General features: G+C 44.2%; 4 protein-coding genes across 4 annotated transcripts; all 4 read left to right on the forward strand.

The window, feature by feature from the left end:
* The first annotated feature begins 6,497 nt into the window (after positions 1 to 6,497).
* On the forward strand, positions 6,498 to 6,878 carry LOC141679620 (uncharacterized). The gene has a single exon (XM_074486073.1). The coding sequence runs from the start codon at positions 6,498 to 6,500 to the stop codon at positions 6,876 to 6,878; it is 381 nt and encodes a 126-aa protein (XP_074342174.1).
* Positions 6,879 to 7,699: 821 nt separating this feature from the next.
* On the forward strand, positions 7,700 to 9,619 carry LOC141679621 (uncharacterized). The gene is made up of 2 exons (XM_074486074.1): positions 7,700 to 8,869; positions 9,098 to 9,619. The coding sequence occupies exons 1-2, from the start codon at positions 7,700 to 7,702 to the stop codon at positions 9,617 to 9,619; spliced, it is 1,692 nt and encodes a 563-aa protein (XP_074342175.1).
* A 117-nt stretch (positions 9,620 to 9,736) lies between these two features.
* Positions 9,737 to 10,938, forward strand: LOC141679622 (uncharacterized). The gene is made up of 3 exons (XM_074486075.1): positions 9,737 to 10,485; positions 10,536 to 10,662; positions 10,732 to 10,938. The coding sequence occupies exons 1-3, from the start codon at positions 9,737 to 9,739 to the stop codon at positions 10,936 to 10,938; spliced, it is 1,083 nt and encodes a 360-aa protein (XP_074342176.1).
* Positions 10,939 to 18,911: 7,973 nt separating this feature from the next.
* LOC141679623 (uncharacterized) lies at positions 18,912 to 19,844 on the forward strand. Its single transcript, XM_074486076.1, has one exon. It carries the CDS (start codon positions 18,912 to 18,914, stop codon positions 19,842 to 19,844), a length of 933 nt encoding a protein of 310 aa, XP_074342177.1.
* The last annotated feature ends 1,560 nt before the right edge of the window (positions 19,845 to 21,404 follow it).

Genomic DNA, 21,404 nt, shown 5'->3' on the forward strand with positions numbered 1-21,404 from the left:
GTCATATGCCTGGAACATCCACTATCAATGATCCATATGACCTTTTTTCCTTTGCCCTGCACATAATGAGGATTAAGTGTGTTTAGCTACCCAAGCTATGTTGGGCACTTTCTTCTTGTTAACTGATTTTCCAGAAGTAGAATGAGAATTTTCAGATAAAATGGAATTCATAGACTGTTGAGCATTTTCCCTTTCAGATATAGAACCAACTTTTGATTCTATGAGATCAATTCTCAATTTATGGCAACTCTTCATCACTTTCATGTTGCAGGGAATGCAGTCAAACTTGTCACAGAATGAATATGGATCATTAGCCTTAGCTTCATTGTACTTGCAGACTCCTTCAGGTGGATTGCTAACAATCTTTTTACAAAGGTGAGTTAGGTGATTCATTGATCCACAATTCTCAAACCTCTTTCTAGGAGCATCTGCAATATAAGCAAAATTATTACTTTTGTTTATCCCAATCTTTCCATTTATATTCTTATTTTTCTTTTTGACCTCTTCAGCTTTAATCTCCTTCACAGGATCCTTAGTTTCTTGATTGGCTTTTAGTGTTTCAACAGAGATGGAAGACTGAGCTGTCTCATCATTTTTCTTTTCCTTGTCCTCATCAGCTATCTCCTGTTTGATGATCAACTCTTCTTAACTGAAGTTCACCTCACATGCCTTGAACAAAGGTGATTCAACTTTCTTCAAAATAATTGGAACATTTTCAGTTTCAGTTGATTTTCCTTTGTCACTGACAGACTTCTTTTTGTTGTTCAAACCCTCATAATCAAGACCAATGGCAATGTTTGCACATGGCTTGTTCTTTTCATGATATTGGCCAATCAACACGGAAGCATTTTTGAAGGATTTCAGCTTCACTTCATTCTTCTCCAGCCTTTCTCTCAATACTGCTTCAATCTCACTTGCACACTTTAATTTGTTCTTTAAGTATGCATTATCTTGCTTAGCAGCATCAAGCTCAACCAGCAATAATTCAGTCTCTTGTTTTTCACTCTCAAGTTTTTCATTGATCTTTTTCAATCTGCTAACTTTCTCATTTGCAGCAACCATGCTTGTATGAATGTGGAACATTTCTGTGCTCATCTTTTTAACAATTTCCTTATATTGACGCACATTTAAATCAATTGTGGTAAGAGTTGGTACCTGTGATTTAGATGATGAAGAATCTCCTTGCTCCAAGGCCATAAGTGCATAGTTTCCAACTTCTTCATCTTCATCATTATCTGAATCATCCCAGTTTTTGCCCTCAGCAATATAAGTTTTCCCTTGTTTCTTCTTTAGAAGAGCATCATACTTTGCTTCCAATTCAAGATAGGCTTTGTCTTTCTTTGCCTTCTTGGGTTTCCTACATTTTGTAGCAAAATAGCCCAACTCCTCACAGTTAAAGCACCTTATGTTTGATCTATCAACAGATCCAGTTTTGTAGCCAGTTTTGCTATCAGGAGTGTACTTCCCTTTTCCTTTTCAGCTGCTGTCTTTATTGAAGGACTGTCCTTTGCTCTTGAAAAATCTTGGTTTCTTCACTCTAAAGTTAGAGAATTTTCTAGCCAAGTAAGCCATTGATTTGTCTAGCTCATCAAGCTCATCAAGAGTGTAGAACTCATCTTCTTCATCCAATTCCAGTATGACTTGCTCTTTAGTGTCATTGACTCTTTTCTCACTTGTAGAAATTTCTGGAGTTTGGGATCTTTGCTCATCATTAGAGGTCTGGCCATCATTCACAATCAGTACACTTGAGCCATCCATTACATATCCTTGACCAGCCCTTAATGATTTCTTTTGAATCATTTCAAGTTCATAAGTTTTCAGAACCCCATAGAGCACTTCCAGTGTGATTCTACTCAAATCCCTTCCTTCTCTGATTACAGAGATCTTTTGTTCCAGATGATCAGGGAGAGTAAGCAAGAACTTCAAATTCACTTCTTTAACATCATAAAATTTATCATGAAGCTGCAAGTCATTTATCAGCTTATTAAACCTTTCAAACACATCAGTAATACCTTCCTTTGGTTTAGCCATAAAACCCTCATACTGAGAAATCAATATCCTTCTTTGATTTGACCTAACCTCCTCAGTTCCTTCACAGAGTATCTCAATCTTTTCCCAGATCTGTTTAGCAGTATCACAGTTGACAATGTTAGTATACATTATATTGTCAAGTGACTCAATTAGTATCAGTTGCAAATCACTGTCTAGGGAAACTTTCTCTCTTTCTATATCAGTATACTCAGAGGCATCTTTGGGAGCAAAATGAGTTGGAATAACCATGTCTCCATCTGTGGTTTCCTCAACTCTAATCATAGGAGTGAAGGGCCCATTCTTGAGGATCTGAATGTAAAGGTGATTGACCATTCTTATAAACAGCAACATTTTCTTTTTCCATAAAGTGAAGTTGGCCTTATCAAAGGGAGGAATCTTGATACTACTGATTTTCTGTGTATTCATTTTTCCAAGATCTAATCTGTTTACTTTCAGACTTTGCTCTGATACCACTTGTTAGATATGAATACAACACAGAGGGGGTGAATGTGTTTTGGCTTAAATGTTTACTTTTTGATCGACTTTGGGTTTAGCAGTTGGTTGTTATCAATGATTCTGTAGAATAGATGTTAAACATAAATAACAATGCAAATATGTAAAACAAAGATCTTCAAAACTCACTTGATTTTATATTAAAAATCAAGCAGTGTTTTGCTACAAAATCTCTAAGTTCTTGGTTTAGAACTTAGCTTCTGCTTTGAGAAAGAGTACAAGAATTTTTTTCTCAATTGTTCTACTAACTAGAGAACCAGTGTTAACTTTATAACTCAGTTAACTGCTGGTTTACACAGTGGATAATAAATATGCTATTAGCTTTTCTAAACTGTCACTTGTCATTTCTATTTATAGAAAAGTAAATCTTCCATTTCTGGCTTAGCATATCTTTAGCATCCCGTGTTTACTTTAATCTTCCTCTGTCAGTTAATCTTTACCATTAATCTTGCACATCTCTCAAGCTGCTTTTTATAGACTTGTCAATTCAGCTGTGTGAATTGTTTGTTGATTTGCAACCTTGGATATTTAACTTTTCTGTGATTCTGTACTTAGAGAAATTTCTTGACTTCTAGATCTCCAGTTAAGCTGTAGAGAACTCGACATCTCGATAGGCATGTTGACTTGTCGATATCTCTGAAACTTCATTGTTGACTTGACTTATCGAAAACTCTGAGTTCTCTAGTGAATTTTGGTTTTTCGATAACTCAGAGTTCTCTAATGGAATTTGGCTTATCGATAAGTCAGAGTTCTCTAATGAATGTATACTTGTCGATATATCTGAGTTCTCGAATGGGTATCTGACTTATTGATATCTCCAATAGCATTTCCTGAGTTCTCGATAGACAAATCCTGAGTTCTCAATAGGTTTTTCTGAGTTCTCGATAGGTCTTTCTGATTTCTCGATAGGTCTTTCTGAGTTCTCGAATGACTTCTCTATAACACTAATTCTGTGACTTGTAGAGATCTTGACTTAGAATGTTTTTCACCAAACAGATTTATTCTACTCCAAGCTTCTTCATAATTCTTCCGAGGCATGACCTTCTTGATCTTCTTCCAGATAGAATTCTTAGGCTTGACACTGTTTAGGGAAAAATGCTCCAGTCTGCTCCATTTACATTTTACAGACATTGAGTGTTACTAGTATAAATTACAGATTAAGGTTACAATACAACTAATCTTAGGGTTGTCAATATGACTTAGTCTTGTTATGATACAGGCATGTCTTGCACAACATATCTCCCTCACTCTCGTTACGGAAGGTTAACGGTTCAAGGAAGGTTAACGATTCAAACTTTGCCAAATACAAAGTGGACATGTTAGTTGTCAAAAAAAGGGAAGATATCTGTTATGCCCAAAAATTGTTATAAACAATATTCAGATTGAGATTGATAAATATAGTCAAAATTGAGGAAGAAATGCCTAAAAATAAGGAACATATAAGATTAACTTTCCATAAAAAGATGGTAGGCACGCCCTAAGTAATGAAGACGCACCTTATTGAGAAAGGGGTAGATGGAAAATTGTAGTCGTCCATATAATGGAAGGCGCGCCCTTAAAATGAAGAGAAGGCGCGCCCTGTGGCTGTAAAAATGGTAGAGGATTCCTAGAATGGGTCCTTCCAAGAGGCAAAACTTAGGGCACACCCTAAGTTGATAAACTGATTAGGGAAGACCTTAACATGATTACTTGGACGGGCTCTGTGGAAGATTCAAGGAAGATGGAGATGATTATTACTAACGTATTTGATGCAGGTACTCTATTGAAGAACTCCTTCCTGTAGCACATCTACAGGAAAGGCGGTGTCCGTGGTCAGAGACCTCCAGGGGTATGCCTGGACTGAAGGCCTCCTCCAGTAGTCAATGGGTGTCCTCATTGGGGATGTGGGGTAAAATCTGGTGTGTGCTTTGGGAGCTCTGTCTCTGTAGTCAACGGGTGTCCTCGTTGGGAGACTTCGGAGTATCCTGCACTTTGCACCCAAAAGCTTGGGATCACTTGTCATGTAATCTGGTAGGGGCTCCTTATTGGGGGACAAGGATGCGTCCAACATTTGGGGTGAACCACGGCTATACCTGCGTCCGCGGACTAGAGAAACAGCTGGTAGTGGAGGGTTATCCTTGGCTAGGGAGATGCCTCATCCGTGAAGTCTCGGAGCCGCGGATGAGCCTTGGGCCTTTGTGGTTGGGCCTCATCGGCGGACATTCCTAAAGCTAGTAAAAGACGGTTTCCAGTGGGTTTCCTACTGGGCCTCGGGATAAGAAATCTAAGCCCATTAGGTTTCTTGTTCCCCAAGAACTGCGTGGGCTTGATTCCCTATAAATAGTGATACGTAAGCAAATTATAAGGGGTCAGAAGCGAGAGCGCAAAAGAGCCACCACTAACCCTAAGCAATCTCAGCCCCCAATAATCACCACCACCAAACACTGTTCATCTTTTCCGACAAATACTGTTCATCGGATCCACCGGTTACTGTTCACGTTTCCGACGAGGAACCGCCATCACAGATCTTGTTTCCGACTACGAACCTCAAGTTTTGTTGCTCCTAAATTCCTCCGTCAACAAATTGGCGCTAGAAGGAGGGGCTTAATCAAGATCTGCATCTGGGAGGAAGGATGTCTCAATATCATGATGGAAGTTCTGAAGAGGATTTTAATCACGGCTATGAATATGAACCCTACGTTCCGCCAATGACAGATCGTCCTACGCCGGACGTTGGGGGATAGCCGCCTGTGCTCATCAGCAACGCCGACTTGTTGGAAGAACTATATCGCATGGGCGATGCTTTGAATGGTTTCGATTCAAGGTTGAGCACCGTGCAGCGACGCAAGGCCAGGAGGGGTCTTCACCGCAGCCGTGCAACTCATGCACCTGGAAAAGCACCCATGACTAATAGGGATGCCTCAGCTTGCAACGGCCGTACCGGAGGAGGGCGTGTGCCGATAACCCCACGGCGCCTGGACTATTCCAATGACACGTCCCCAATCATCGAGCTAGTGGAAGAAGATGCTGACGGTCGTGAAATTTTGCGGGCGGATAACCAGGGAGCCACCCATCCGCACCGGTCTGGACGTAGTCTGGAGGAACGCCGACAGGCGTAGTCGATGCCGGAGAATAAACAATGGGGCTTCGCAGCCTTGAAAGATCGCTTGGGGATCCGCTTGGGCGATGATGATTTAAGAATATTGTTACTTGAATGGCAGAAAGAAGCTGATCGTGGAGATGTGACGCCCCATGATACAACGTGTGTCCCCCTGAATTCCCAGAAATATCGGGTCGGGCGCGGCAACGCGATCCAACGCGTGTGCCCCTGAATTCCCAGGAAAATCTGGAGCGGCACCGCGATCATGAGTGAGCTCCTCCCCGCAAATCGCTGGATCGATATGGTCGTGGGTATGGAAACGATCGTTGGAAAAGGCCTCAATGGAGGGGAAGAGGTGGAGGCCGAGGTAGATACTTAGAGAGATACCGTCGTGACAATTACCGCGGTCACCTTGATTCCCGCTGGAATAACTGAGCAGACAGCTATGACTATGCGGAACATGATGATCACAGAGATGTGGAAAACTATGATCGCGGTACGGCTCGAGGCCGTGGCCAGGGTCAAGAAGAAAATCAAGGAAGAAATCAAGGTCGGAATCCCGAAGTAATTGTGATACCCGAAGACTCCCAGAACACGAACCAACAGCAAGCCCCTCCAGGGGGGAATCAAGTGGAGGTACCTCCATTACAACCCCAAGGTCCGCAGCCTCAAATGCAGACCATTCCAGGTGTGGGAACTTTCAATGTGGGAGATCTAAAAAGGTTACTTAACCACCTGGAAGGCAGAGTGACGGCCACAGCTGAAATCCCTTCCTCATTCTCGGTTGTCGGCCGGGTATCGCAACACTACTAACGATCTCCGTTTCCACAAAAACTCAGATCCGGTAGAATTCCTGGGTCATTTTAATATAGAGATGGATGTGTACCAAGTCCCAGACTTGGCTCAATGCCGTCTCTTGGCGGCAACTTTTAGAGAAAGTGCCCAGCAGTGGTTTCAAAAGCTCGGGCCAGGAGTGATCACTTCCTGGGATCAGATGAAAACTCTGTTCTTAACCAAGTTCCAAGCTGCGGTAAGATACGCACCCTCTATCACAACTCTTGTCAATGTTAGGCAAGGGGAAAATGAAAGCTTGACATCATACTTCAAAAGCTTCAACGCTGAATCTACCAGCGTGAGGGGAGCATCAGACGAAGCCCTGAAAAATTTCTTGATCGCAGGATTTAGGGTTGGCTCAGATTTTTGGAAGCACATACAAGGGAAAGACCCGGCTACTCTAGCAGATGTTTTTGCTTAGGCAGAATTATTCAAAGCTATAGAACAATCTCTGGCAGAGGTGCAATCGACTTCACAGGAGAGTCAGAGAAACAAAGCGAGGAAGAGAGATAGGTCTCCAAGCCCAAGGTACAGAAGGAGTAGTCCAAGCCCAGACCGAGTGAATACCGCAAGCACGAGGAGGGGATGGAGTCCTCCCTCAAACTATGACTACAGAACAAGCCGGTACACGCCTTTGGTTGCATCTATCGAGCATATCTTCGAAGTAAACAAAAATAGAGGGCTATTTAGAAAACCTGAAGCTTTATCATCATGGAAAAGCAAAGACAAGAAAAAGTATTGCGAATACCATGAGTCATCTGGACATAACACGCATGAGTGTCGATATTTAAAAGATGAAATCGAAGCGCTGATCAAGGAATGATACCTCGGTGAATGGGTAGTCAAGGAAGTAAGGAAGCACAAGGATGACAGAGCAAAGAAAGAAGAAAGGTGAGCCCCGTGCGAGTCAAACAATGATACTCTGTAGGAAAATAAATTCGTCAGGGATGGCAGCATCCGAACAATCTACGGGGGAGATCTCGGGATGGAATGTAGTAACGGAGCCTTGGAAAGATACGCTAGGGAAGCTCGATTCAGGCCTCTCACAGACATTCATAGGGTGGAAACTCGACCGCCTAAAGTATTTAAGGGCGAGTCTATGGATATTACCTTCAGAGAAGTAGATGCCCGATGGGTACATCATCCCCACAAAGATGCACTGGTTATTTCCATCCAGATTGGAACCAAAAATGTCCATAGGGCCTTCGTGGATAATGGAAGCTCGACAAATATCCTTTACTAATGGAAGCTCGACCGCCTAAAGTGTTTAAGGGCGAGTCTATGGATATTACCTTCAAAGAAGCAGATGCCCGATGGGTACATCATCCCCACAAAGATGCACTGGTTATTTCCATCCAGATTGGAACCAAAAATGTCCATAGGGCCTTCGTGGATAATGGAAGCTCGACAAATATCCTTTATTACAGCACCTTTAATAAGATGGGGCTACCTGATCGGGATATGTCGGGGGAAGATTCGTGGGTCTATGGCTTTTTTGGCGCAGGAGTTAGTGTCATGGGATCGATTCGGCTGCCATGTACTTTGGGGGAAAGCCCGTTGTCGGTAACAAAGATGCTCGAGTTTAAGGTCCTGAATCAGGAATCGTCCCACAACGTGTTGCTGGGACGACCTTTTCTGCGAGAGATGAGGGTTATTACTTCAATCCATCACCTAACCATCAAATTTCCAACGCCAAATGGGGTGGGGAGTATAAAGGGTTCTCAATATGACTCTCGGGAGTGCTACAGGAAAGCTATGAGAGGCTTTAGAAAGGATTCCCATACCGAAGATACATCGGACGATGATCAAGAAAAGAGCATTGAGCAACCGATCGAGGAAATCCGAGTCCATTATTATGTCGAGCAAGAGGATGAACGTCCTTCCAGGCTGCCCCCAATAATGTTGTTCTTGGAAGACGCAATCAGAATTGAGATGCTGGAAGAAGAAGAGGCATCGAACACCATAGTCCAAGCAGATTTCAATGGGGAACGGTTAGAAGGAAGATTCGACGTCCTGCAAAGCCTCGAACAGGATGAGCGTGAGGTAGATGGCCTTCTTCCCGAAGATGCGCCCTTACCCGCAAAATATACCAAGGAAGTTGATGCCCCTGCTATGCAGGGCGCACCTTCTAAAGAAGCCGACGCTCCTCCTAAAGGGGATGCGCCTTCTCTACAAGACAATGAAATCCATGATTCGCCAGACCTAGATCCCCGGGTACCGATGCCAACGGAGAAGAAGGGGCCAGCAGAAGACACAATTGAAATCCCTATCGATGAAAAAGATCCAAGTAAAGTTTTGAGAATAGGATCTCAGTTGGCTCCAAGGTTGAAGAAGGGTCTTTCAATATTTCTCTTGGAGAACCTTGATGTATTTGCATGGAGCCATTTTGATATGGTAGGAATTGATCCAGAGGTAATGTGCCACCGATTGAATATCGACCCCAAGCACAAAGGGGTTCAACAAAAATGAAGGGCCGTAAGTGGAGAAAGAGCTATAGCACTAGCAGAGAAAATAGAGAGACTCCTGGATGTTGGACTAATTCGAGAATCCTTCTACCCAGAGTGGCTAGCAAACCCAGTGTTGGTGAAAAAGCCCAACGGTAAATAGAGAACATGCGTGGATTTCACCGATCTGAACAAGGTGTGCCTGAAAGACAGTTTTCCCCTACCAAAAATCGATCAGTTGGTCGACGCCACGGCAGGACATAATCAAATTCTTATGTATGAGCGCGACCAGGAGCACGCCTCTTTTATTACTGATAGAGGACTCTATTGCTATATTGGAATGCCATTTGGTCTGATCAACGCCGGTGCCACTTATCAAAGATTGGTAAACAAAATGTTCAAGAAGCAGATTGGGAAGTCGATGGAAGTATATGTGGATGATATGCTCGTAAAGTCTAAAAGGGCGGAAGACGACATCGCTGACTTAGCTGAAATGTTCCATATTCTGAGAAAAAATAAGATGAAGCTAAACCCGCAGAAGTGTGTGTTCGGTGTGGAATCAGGGAAATTCTTGGGATTCATGGTCAACCACCGGGGGATTGAGGCTAATCCTGCAAAAATCAAAGCTCTGCTAGACATGAAATCTCCCACCAGCGTCAAACAAGTACAGAGCTTGACAGGAAGGATTGCGGCCCTAAATCGATTTGTCTCAAAATAATTAGATAGGTGCAAAGAATTCTTTAAGGCAATCAAAGAAAGGGGGAAGGATTTTCTGTGGACCCCTGAGTATGAAGAGGCTTTCCTGAAAATCAAAGAGTAGTTGGGAAATCCTCCGATGTTGGCCAAGCCAGAAGACGGAGAAACATTGATTCTTTACTTGGAGGTATCTGAATACTCCGTCAGCGCGGTGTTGGTAAAGGAAGATGCAAGTCATCAGTGGCTCGTATACTATGTGAGAAAAAGGTTGTTGGATGCGGAAACCTGGTATACCAATATGGAAAAACTGGTGCACGCTCTTACTCTTGCGGCACGAAAGTTAAGACCATACTTTCAGGCTCACCGGATAGAAGTTCGCACCGATTATCCGGTTCGGCATATTCTACATAAACCCGAATCGTCAGGGAGATTGTTAAAATGGGTAGTAGAGCTAGGACAATTCGATTTGGAGTATTCTCCTCGCACAGCAATTAAGGGACAAGCGCTGGCTGATTTCATACTTGATTTCGATGCAGAAGTCGATGATAAGGCCATAGTGTTGGCGGAACCTACCTCGCAAGTAAGTTCTCATGATGAAAAGAGGCAGGAACTACCACACCCTTGGTGGATATTACATGTCGATGGGGCCGAGAACAACAATGGATCAGGTGCCGGGATTGTCTTGGTCACTCCGGAAGGGCACCGTTTGATGAGTGCCATCCATTTCAAGTTTTATGCTACTAACAATGACGCTGAGTATGAAGCTTTGATCAACGGTCTAAAATTTGCTCTAGAGGTGGGAGCCATGAATCTGATAGTCCAGAGCCATTCCGAATTAGTTGTGAACCAGGTCAACGGAGGTTTCCAGGCTCGGGGACCACGGACGGAGTTATATATGAGATGTGCATAACGCCTATTGAAAAAAATTTAAGTGCCAGGCTAGAAACTGTTCCGCGAGAAGAAAATAGTAATGCGGATGCTTTGGCCAAGATGGGGTCACAGATGGACAATGTCCATCTTGGCAAAATCCCTTTGGGAATCCGAGAAATCCCAAGTATTCCGGAGGTAGAGGTGTTTCAAACGCAAGAAGTCCCGCGAGAAAGTTGGATGATCCCCATTCATAACTATATTTAGACAGAAGCTGTACCAGAAGACAAACTACAGGCTCGACGCCTTCGGTACCAGGCTGCAAAGTATGTTGAATATGACGGGATATTATACAAGAGAGGATTTAACCAGCCACTGTTACATTGTGTGGAGATGGAAGAAGGAAGTTATATTCTCAGAGAGGTGCACGAAGGGATTTGTGGCAATCACTCGGGGGTGGTTCCTTGGCATTAAAAGTACTCAGAAAAGGATACTACTGGCCAACTATGAGAGAAGATGCCTTCAATTTTGTCCGGGATTGTGATCGTTGCCAGCGATTCGCCAACTATTCCAACACTCCGGCATCAACCATTACCTCATTGGAAAGTCCTTGGCCTTTTGCCATGTGGGGAATTGATCTCATTGGAGAGTTGCCCAAAGCAAATGGGGGGTGTGAAATATGCCGTGGTAGCTGTGGACTACTTTACCAAATGGGCAGAAGCTATGCCACTAGCCATGATAACGGCAAAGAAGATAAGGGATTTTGTTTTCAATTCCATAGTATGCAGGTTCGGTATCCCCTACAAACTCATCTCGGACAATAGGAAGCAGATTGACAGTAAAAAGTTAAGGAAGCTTTGTGAGGACTTGAAAATCAAAAAGGACTTTACCGCAGTTTATCATCTGCGGAGTAATGGTCAGACGGAGGCTATAAACAAAATCATAAAACATACCTTGAAGGCAAAGTTAGAAGAAAAAAAAAGGAGATTGGCCAGAAGAGATGCCCATGGTCCTTTGGTCTTACAATACGACCCCTAGATCGACCACAGGAGAAACCCCCTTTCTGCTGACTTATGGGTATGAGGCCATGGTTCCCATGGAGGTAGGAGCCGGATCCCTCCGGAGAGACGTGTTTGTTGAGGAAGATGCAGAAGTTAACCAGAGGCTTCACATGGATTTGTCAGACGAAGCCCGAACGAACTCTCAATTGAAGCTTGCTGTATATCAGCAGAGAATCGCAAGGTATTTTAATAAAAAGGTAAAATTCGTGTAGTTCAAGGTTGGAGATCTTGTGTTGCGAAAGGTCATGCCTAACACTAAGATAGCTCAGCACGGGGTGCTTGGAGCTAATTGGGAAGGACCATACAAGGTCAAAGCTATACTTTGGAAGGGAACCTATCGCTTAGAAGATCTGGATGGTAAACTTATTCCTCGAGCGTGGAATGCAGAACATTTACGGAAGTATTATCAGTAGGGTGTGGCTGTGTCCCCCTTATTTTTTTATTTAATTCCTATGTAATAGACTAGTAGCAAATAAATTCCTCCATAGAGCATAATAGCCAAGGGACTGGTGTAATTTATACGCTAGAGCGCATTATCAATAAAAGGGAAAAGTTACTTTAAATTGCTTTATCTGCTTGATATAAAAATTTTCATTTAAAAAACACAAAAGGCGCGCCCTATGTTGAGGCGTGCCCTATGTTGAGGCGCGCCCTATCGAATAACTGTTGCTTTATAACATAGTATGCATACGGCTAGCCAAATGAGAAAAGGAAAAAGTCCTGCATTTTAAGGCGCGCCCTTGGACTGACACTTAAGTAAAATATCGCAAAGGTATTACTGATAAGAAACATAATGTGTTATTTGCAAAAGAAATAAGGCGCGCCCTCGTTGCTAAAATGTTACGAGAAAGGGGACAATTTTGAGATCACTTAAAAAGAAAAACACCCGAAAATATGTTAAAGGGCGCGCCCTATAGTAACATAAGTCATGACGAACTGACTACAAATTCATGGGAACATAATATAAAGGCACGCCATCATGGAAGTATAAGTCATGATTTTGGAAATATAAAATGGCCAAGGAAAAATCAAAGCGCCTTAACAAATTTTTATGCATACGGGAAAAGATAAAATTAACATTGAGCCATACGAAATGTCATGATGCAAAAGTAAAAGAGTAGAAAAATAAGTCGTACAACTTTGCACAGCATCAAAAGAGGGCTGGCTCCTCAAGAGTATTTGAAACTTAAGTACGAATAATAGAAAAACATAAATCAAGGCGCGCCCTGAGACTGGTCTGTTGGAGGAATGGTTTGAAGAGGAACAGTGGGATCAGCTTCAGGCGCGTCCTTGGGGACTTCCTCTCGTGGCGTGCCCACACCTTCTTCCTCCTCCAACCCAAGTTCTATCCTCCTTGCCTTGATTTCAGCAGCATGCTCCTTCTTAAATTCCACCATCTCAGCAACTCTCTCTTCCCCAAACTTCTCAAAAGTGTAATCAGGGTCATTGGCCACAAAACCAACCCTGTAGAAGTGAAAACTTTTGGCAAATGCTTCATCAGCCATTTCCCTCTTCTCGTCAGGCCAGCCCATTTTTTGTTGCTCCTCCAGATATTCGATCCTCAAATTGGCTCCACCAAGCTCAGTGTGGAGAGAGGTAGCCTTTTTATTGGCAATCTCTAGCTGAGAAGTAAGATTGGCCACCTCATCCTTAAGAAAGGAGATTTCAGAGCCTTTGGCTTTGATATCCTTAGCATGCAGAACATCTTTGTCTTTGAGGGTGTTCCTCAAAATGTTATTGTCGCCCTGCAACCTCTCTAGGCGCGCCCCCTCTTCAAGAAGCTTGTCCACCACTCGGGTGGAGTGGATGAATAATTGGCAAGATGCCTTTATAGAAGCACGAGCGGCATCTCCCAAATCCATGGCTTGCCAGTATTCCACTTCTTCATCTGAAACGTGAAGGGAACCCATGGGGCCAAGAGCGTTCAAAGCAGCAGATGAGCCAGGTGTGCCCTCTGCTCTATGCCTCTTGGGCGCGCCCTGTTTATTTGTGAGGTCAATCACGGGCCTTTTCAAGACAGGAGTTATTTGAGGGATAGGAGTTGGAGTGGGGATGGATGCATGTGCTGCAGGAGCATCTTTCTTTGGCTTAGGCTTGGGTTTGTCATCAGGGCGCGCCCCAAAGGATTTGGGGATTCTTGGAGGAGCCATTTCTGCATAAAACATTGAACATGTTAATTGAACGTGACAGTTAAGTATGCTGAATAGAGTAATAAATAAATGCAATTGATAAAGATAACATTGATAAATATGTATAAAGTGTTACGCCTAGAGTGAAAGGGCGCGCCCTAAGGGGCGGAAAGATTAACCACAATAACAGGAATTTATATCTAGTATGCAAATACAATAGCTAATAAAAAAAGCTAGGACGCGCCAATTATAGAAGGGCGCGCCTTTAGACTCTGCAATTGTTGAACCTGAAGGATCTTGGCCTTGAAAAGAGCTGTCTTCTGCTTCTTCTTCTTCTTCAGCCTCTTCTTCACTATCTGGGTCAATGACGCGGGAAACAGGAGCACTTTCCTAAATTTTTCATATTTACACTTCGTTCCTACTTGGTCAGAAAGGATTCCTACTCGCATCAAATAGGTCCGAGTGACTAAGGTTTTTAAGTTCCACCTGTCAGCAGCCACTCTAAAAAGGGCTTCAGCTCATTTTTTGGGCTCGCCCTTAACTGGTTTTGCCACTGGTCTGTCTGAAAAAGTATAAAGATGTGAAAAGGAAGAAAGAACATAGAAATAATGCAAGGAAAAGAAAGAAAGGGCGCACCCTTACTTGGTGATTTGTTGAATCTTATCCTTAATCTGGGAACATCATACAAGTAAAAGAAGTTTTCCTTCCAGCCTTTTTTATGGCTAAGCTTTTCAGAGGAGAAACCCTTCTTATTATGTTGCTTGTCTACAACAAAGTAGTAGTACCTGTGGTCAGATTTTCTCAGGTTAGAGAAATAAGTAAGTTCAGCCATTGAAGGTTGAGGAAAACCCAGGTCTGTGTAGAGAATGAACAGGGCCAGAATGAATTTGTAACTATTGGGAGAGAGTTGGAGTGGAGCCACATCATAGAGTTCTATCACTTCCCTAAGGTAGGGATATAAGGGCGCGCCTATACCCAAAGATACCAGCTTGGGGATGGTTACCATTCTCGGGATTTTGAAGTTCCTTCCATAATTGAAGATATGGGGCCGCATCATGCTTAAAGGGCGCGCCCATATGCCCTCCATATCATAAAACTCCATGAGCCATCCTAGTTGCTCATCTGAACAAGCTGAGGACAGGCCCACGCAGAAAAGCTTCTCATGCTCCTTCCTGAAACGTTTCTTCACATCTTCATTGCACGGTTCGAATTCATCCCAATCAAAGTCTAATTCGTTGTCAGAAACTTCCCAGTGTTAGAAGGGGATTGGAGAGGGTTCAGGAGAGGTGGAAAACTGGAAAGAGTCTTCATCAAAGAAATTTGCTTCATCTCGGAGCGGCGATACATTTCCTTCAGGCGCGCCCTCAGAAATAAGAGAAGTAGGCGCGCCTTGTGTTTGTTGAGGAGATGGGCTTGGGGAAACAGCCCTATAGGAAACTTTGGAAGGTCCAGCACCTACATTAACACCCCTCTCAACACCCCTATACCTGTCGGTATTCAAACACTCGAACCAGTCATCATCGTCCAGTTCTGTACTAATTGGGGCTGGGGATCTATCCATTTGGACCAGTTTCTGCTTTCCATGTCTAAGAGATAAAGAGATGTTTTCCATGGAAGAACCGTCTGAAGAGTCTACCATCAAGATACCCTTTTTGGAGTCTTGAACAAGGCGCGCCACCCGGTTCAGAAATTCAGGGGTGTGGTGAGCGTTTGCAGGCTGAGGGTCGAAGTAAGTGTTGGGAGGAGAATAGATTCCCAAATTGGTAAGGAAATTCTCGAAAGGGTGAAAAGGAGAGGACGCGCCCTCGTCTTCCAGCTATTAAGAAAACCAAAAGAAATGTTGAGGGCGCACCCAATACGAAAGAACGAGATACGAAAGTATGAAGGAAACAGAAAAGGTAGGGGAAGATTTAAGAGAAGGGCAAAATGAGTCATATACTAAGAAGGCGCGTCCTATCAATTATAGAATCTATAAAGACTGCTATGAAGTATGAATGTTAAGCTATTGGAAGATTAGATGACAATGGCGTGGCTAAAAATAAAGGAACGCACCTTGTATGAATAAAAAGGCGCGCCTCATCTTAAGATATATGCTTTTAATTTTAAAGATAAACGGTGAAGATTCCTAGAAACATAAAATTAAAAGTTGAACCAATGATTTTGGATCTAAAATAGCAAAAATTCGAAATTATACATATACATACACAGATACATACATCATTTTATATATGTCATGAAGAACAGTTAAGGAAGTTGAAGAGACAATGTGGCATGCAGTGTGATTTATGTGACAAAATTCAGAAAAGAAAGAAGTTTTACATACCTTTCTGATTAAAGAAGAAGTTGGCCGGAAAGGTTTTGGAGAATGACAGCGGAGAAAGATGATCCTGAGCAAAATAGCGCCGCCGGAGTTAAAAGCTTTCAGAAAAGGAAGAGAAAGTAAGAGAGAGGAGGGAGTAAAGGTAAAAGAGAAAATGACTGATGGTAACCTGTATTTATAAGTAAAAAGTGACAGCTGTTAAAAGTAAATCACATCAATCATGTCAGGCACGATTTCCGAATAAGTAGGGGAACCGTTTCAAAATAATTCAAATTTTAGGACGCGCCCTCTTGAAGGCGCGCCTCATAAGATTGACGGCCATTTAGAATGCACGAAAATAAGAACTTTAAATAGATTAAACCCTCTGTTCTATGCCTTTGAGGCGCGCCTAGTAGAGTAATATTGGAAAATATGTTTATATAGATTTTAATAAGGATGAGGAGAAAATTTCAATCCCATTTTTAATGACATATGGAATTTGGGGGGTAGTTGTTATGCCCAAAAATTGGTATAAACAATATTCAGATTGAGATTAATAAAAATAGTCAAAATTGTGGAAGAAATGCCTAAAAATAAGGAACATATAAGATTAACTTTTCATAAAAAGATGGTAGGCGCGCCCTAAGTAATAAAGACGCGCCTTATTGAGAAAGGGGTAGATGGAAAATTGTAGTCGTCCATATAATGGAAGGCGCGCCCTTAAAATGAAGAGAAGGCTTGCCCTGTGGCTGTAAAAATGGTAGAGGATTCCTAGAATGGGTCCTTCCTAGAGGCAAAACTTAGGGCGCGCCCTAAGTTGATAAAATGATTTGGGAAGACCTTAATATGATTACTTGGACGGGGTCTGTGGAAGATTCAAGGAAGATGGAGATGATTATTACTAACTTATTTGATGCATGTTCTCTATTGAAGAACTCCTTCCTGTAGCACATCTACAGGAAAGGCGGTGACTGTGGTCAGAGACCTCCAGGGGTATGCCTGGACTGAAGGCCGCCTCCTGTAGTCAATGGGTGTCTTTATTGGGGATGTGGGGTGAAATCTGGTGTGTGCTTTGGGAGCTCTGTCTCTGTAGTCAACGGGTGTCCTCGTTGGGAGACTTCGGAGTATCCTGCACTTTGTACCCAAAAGCTTGGGATCACTTGTCCTGTAATCTGGTAGGGGCTCCTTATCGGGGGACGAGGATGCGTCCAACATTTGGGGTGAACCACGGCTATACCTGCGTCCGCGGACTAGAGAAATAGCTGGTAATGGAGGGTTATCCTTGGCCAGGGAGATGCCTCATCCGTGAAGTCTCGGAGCCGCGGACGAGCCTTGGGCCTTTGTGGTTGGGCCTCATCGGTGGACATTCCTAAAGCTAGTAGAAGACGGTTTCCAGTGGGTTTCCTACTGGGCCTCGGGATAAGAAATCTAAGCCCATTAGGTTTCTTGTTCCCCAAGAACTACGTGGGCTTGATTCCCAATAAGTAGAGATACGTAGGCAAATTGTAAGGGGTCAGAAGCGAGAGCGCAAAGGAGCCACCACTAACCCTAAGCAATCTCAGCCCCCAATAATCACCACCACCAAATACTGTTCATCTTTTCCGACGAATACTGTTCATCGGATCCGCCGGTTACTGTTCACGTTTCACACGAGGAACCGCCATCACAGATCTTGTTTCCGGCTACGAACCTCAAGTTTTGTTGCTCCCAGATTCCTCCGTCAACAAATTGGTGCTAGAAAGAGGGGCTTAATCAAGATCTGCATCTGGGAGGAAGGATGTCTCAATATCGTGATGGAAGTTTTTATGATGGAAGTTCTGAAGAGGATTGTGATCACGGCTATGAGTATGAACCCTACATTCCGCCAATGACCGATCGTCCTACGCCGGATGTTGGGGGACACCCGCCTGTGATCATCAACAACGCCGACTTGTTGGAATAACTATATCGTATGGGCGATGCTTTGAATGGTTTCGATTCAAGGTTGAGCACCTTGGAGCGACGCAAGGCCGGGAGGGGTCTTCACCGCAGCCGTGCAACTCATGCACCTGAAAAAGCACCCATGACTGATAGGGATTCCTCAGCCGGCCATGGCCGCACCGCAGTAGGGCGTGTGTCGATAACCCTGCGGCGCCTGGACTATTCCAATGACACGTCCCCAATCATCGAGCTAGTGGAAGAAGATGCTGACGATCGGGAAATTCTGCGGGCGGATAATCAGGGAGCCACCCATCCGCACCGGTCTGGACGTAGTCTGGAGGAACGCCGACAGGCGGAGTCGATGTCGGAGAATCAGCAACGGGGCTTCGCAGCCTTGAAAGATCGCTTGGGGATCCGCTTGGGCGATGATGATTTAAGAATGTTGTTACTTGAATGGCAGAAAGAAGCTGATCGTGGAGATGTGATGCCCCATAATACAACGCGTGTGCCCCTAAATTCCCAGGATAATCAGGAGCGGCACCGTGATCCAGCGCGTGTGCCCCTGAATTCCCAGGAAAATCGGGAGTGGCACCGCGATCATGAGAGAGCTCCTCCCCGCAGATCGCTGGATCGATATGGTCGTGGGTATGGAAACGATCATTGGAGAAGGCCTCAATTGAGGGGAAGAGGTGGAGGCCGAGGTAGATACTTATAGGGATACCGTCGCGACAATTACTGCGGTGACCTTGATTTCTGCTGGAATAACCGAGCAGACAGCTATGACTATGCGGAACATGATGATCACAGAGATGTGGAAAACTATGACCGCGGTACAGCTCGAGGCCGCGGCCAGGGTCAAGAAGAAAATCAAGGAAGAAATCAAAATCGGAATCCCGAAGTAATTGTGATACCCGAAGACGCCCAGAACACGAACCATCAGCAAGCCCCTCCAGGGGGAATCAAGTGGAGGTACCTCCATTACAACCCCAAGGTCCGCAGCCTCAAATGCAGACCATTCCAGGCGTGGGAACTTTCAATATGAGAGATCTAAAAAGGGTACTTAATCACCTGGAAGGCAGAGTGACGGCCACAACTGAAGTCCCTTCCCCATCCTCGGTGGCGGTAAGAGAGGCACAGTTGCCGGCCGGGTATCACAACACTACTAGCGATCTCTGTTTCCACAGAAACTCAGATCCGGTAGAATTCCTGGGTCATTTTAATATAGAGATGGATGTGTACCAAGTCCCGGACTTGACTCGATGTCGTCTCTTGGCGGAAACCTTTAGAGAAAGTGGCCAGCAGTGGTTTCAAAAGCTCGAGCCAGGAGTGATCACTTCATGGGATCAGATGAAAACTCTGTTCTTAACCAAGTTCCAAGCCGCGGTAAGATACGTGCCCTCTGTCACAACTCTTGCCAATGTTAGGCAAGGGGAAAATGAAAGCTTGACATCGTACTTCAAAATGTTCAACGCTGAATCTACCAGCGTGAGGGGAGCATCAGACGAAGCCCTGAAAAGCTTCTTGATCGCAGGATTAAGGGTTGGCTCGGATTTTTGGAAGCACTTACAAGGGAAAGACCCGGCTACTGTAGCTGATGTTTTTGCTTTGGCAGAATTATTCAAAGCTATAGAACAATCACTGGCAGAGGTGCAACCGACTTCACAGGCGTGTCAGAGAAACAAAGTGAGGAAGAAAGATAGGTCTCCAAGCCCAAGGTACAGAAGGAGTAGTCGAAGCCCAGACCAGATGAATACCGCAAGCACGGGGAGGGGATGGAGTCCTCCCTCAAACTATGACTACAGAACAAGCCGGTACATGCCTTTGGTCACATCTATCGAGCATATCTTCGAAGTAAACAAAAATAGAGGGCTATTTAGAAAACCTGAAGCTTTATCATCATGGCAAAGCAAAGACAAGAAAAAGTATTGCGAATACCATGAGTCATCTGGACATAACACGCATGAGTGTTGATATTTAAAAGATGAAATCGAAGCGCTGATCAAGGAAGGATACCTCGGTGAATGGGTAGTCAAGGAAGTAAGGAAGCACAAGGATGACAGAGCAAAGGAAGAAGAAAGGCGAGCCCCGCGCGGGTCAAACAATGATACTCTGGAGGAAAATAAATTCGTCAGGGATGGAAGCATCCGAACAATCTATGGGGGAGATCCCGGGATGGAATGTAGTAACTGAGCCTTGGCGAAATACGCTAGGGAAGCTCGATTCAGGCCTCTCACGGACATTCATAGGGTGGAAACTCGACCGCCCAAAGTGTTTAAGGGCGAGTCTATGGATATTACCTTCAGAGAAGCAGATGCCCGATGGATACATCATCCCCACAAAGATGCACTGGTTATTTCCATCCAGATTGGAACCAAAAATGTCCATAGGGCCTTCGTGGATAATGGAAGCTCGGCAAATATGCTCTACTACAGCACCTTTAAGAAGATGGGGCTACCTGATCGGGATATGTCGGGGGAAGATTCGTGGGTCTATGGTTTTTCTGGTGCAGGAGTTAGAGTCATGGGATCGATGCGGCTGCCATGTACTTTGGGGGAAAGCCCGTTTTCGGTAACAAAGATGCTCGAGTTTAAGGTCCTGAATCAGGAATCGTCCCACAACGTGTTGCTGGGACGACCTTTTTTGCGAGAGATGAGGGTTATTACTTCAATCCATCACCTAACCATCAAATTTCCAACGCCAAATGGGGTGGGGAGTATAAAGGGTTCTCAGTATGACTCTCGGCTACAGGCAAGCTATGAGAGGCTTTAGAAAGGACTCCCATGCCAAAGATACATTGGACGACGATCAAGAAAAGAGCATTGAGCAACCGATCGAGGAAATCCGAGTCCATTATTATGTCAAGCAAGAGGATGAACGTCCTTCCAGGCTGCCCCCAACAATGTTGTTCTTGGAAGACGCAATCAGAATTGAGATGCTGGAAGAAGAAGAGGCATCGAACACCATAATCCAAGCAGTTTTCAATAGGGAACGGTTAGAAAGAAGATTCGACGTCTTGCAAAGCCTCGAACAGGATGAGCGTGAGGTAGATGCCCTTCATCCCAAAGGAGCGCCCTTACCCGCAAAATATACCAAGAAAGTTGATGTCCCTGCTATGCAGGGTGCACCTTCTAAAGAAGTCGATGCTCCTCCTAAAGGGGATACGCCTTCTCTACAAGATAATGAAATCCATGATTCGCCTGACCTAGATCCCCGGGTACCGATGCCAACGAAGAAGATGGGGCCAGTAGAAGACATAATTGAAATCCCTGTCGATGAAAAAGATCCAAGTAAAGTTTTGAGAATAGGATCTCAGTTGGCTCCAAGGTTGAAGGAGGGTCTTTCAATATTTCTCTTGGCGAACCTTGATGTATTTGCATGGAGCCATTCTGATATGGTAGGAATTGATCCAGAGGTAATGTGCCACCGATTGAATATCGACCCCAAGCACAAAGGGGTTCGACAAAACTGCAGGGCCGTAAGCGGAGAAAGAGCTATAGCACTAGCAGAGGAAGTAGAGAGACTCCTAGACGT

This window comes from Apium graveolens, chromosome 8, assembly GCF_009905375.1.
Source record: "Apium graveolens cultivar Ventura chromosome 8, ASM990537v1, whole genome shotgun sequence".
NCBI lineage: Eukaryota > Viridiplantae > Streptophyta > Magnoliopsida > Apiales > Apiaceae > Apium > Apium graveolens.

Coding starts and splice junctions, on each gene's coding strand:
- LOC141679620 (XM_074486073.1), top strand. CDS start 6,498: ATGGATGTGTACCAAGTCCCAGACTTGGCTCAATGCCGTCTCTTGGCG.
- LOC141679621 (XM_074486074.1), top strand. CDS start 7,700: ATGGAAGCTCGACCGCCTAAAGTGTTTAAGGGCGAGTCTATGGATATT. Junction 8,870..9,097: donor TGGTAGGAATTGATCCAGAG/GTAATGTGCCAC, acceptor GATCTGAACAAG/GTGTGCCTGAAAGACAGTTT.
- LOC141679622 (XM_074486075.1), top strand. CDS start 9,737: ATGTTGGCCAAGCCAGAAGACGGAGAAACATTGATTCTTTACTTGGAG. Junction 10,486..10,535: donor GCTCGGGGACCACGGACGGA/GTTATATATGAG, acceptor TTTAAGTGCCAG/GCTAGAAACTGTTCCGCGAG. Junction 10,663..10,731: donor AAATCCCAAGTATTCCGGAG/GTAGAGGTGTTT, acceptor AACTATATTTAG/ACAGAAGCTGTACCAGAAGA.
- LOC141679623 (XM_074486076.1), top strand. CDS start 18,912: ATGAGAGATCTAAAAAGGGTACTTAATCACCTGGAAGGCAGAGTGACG.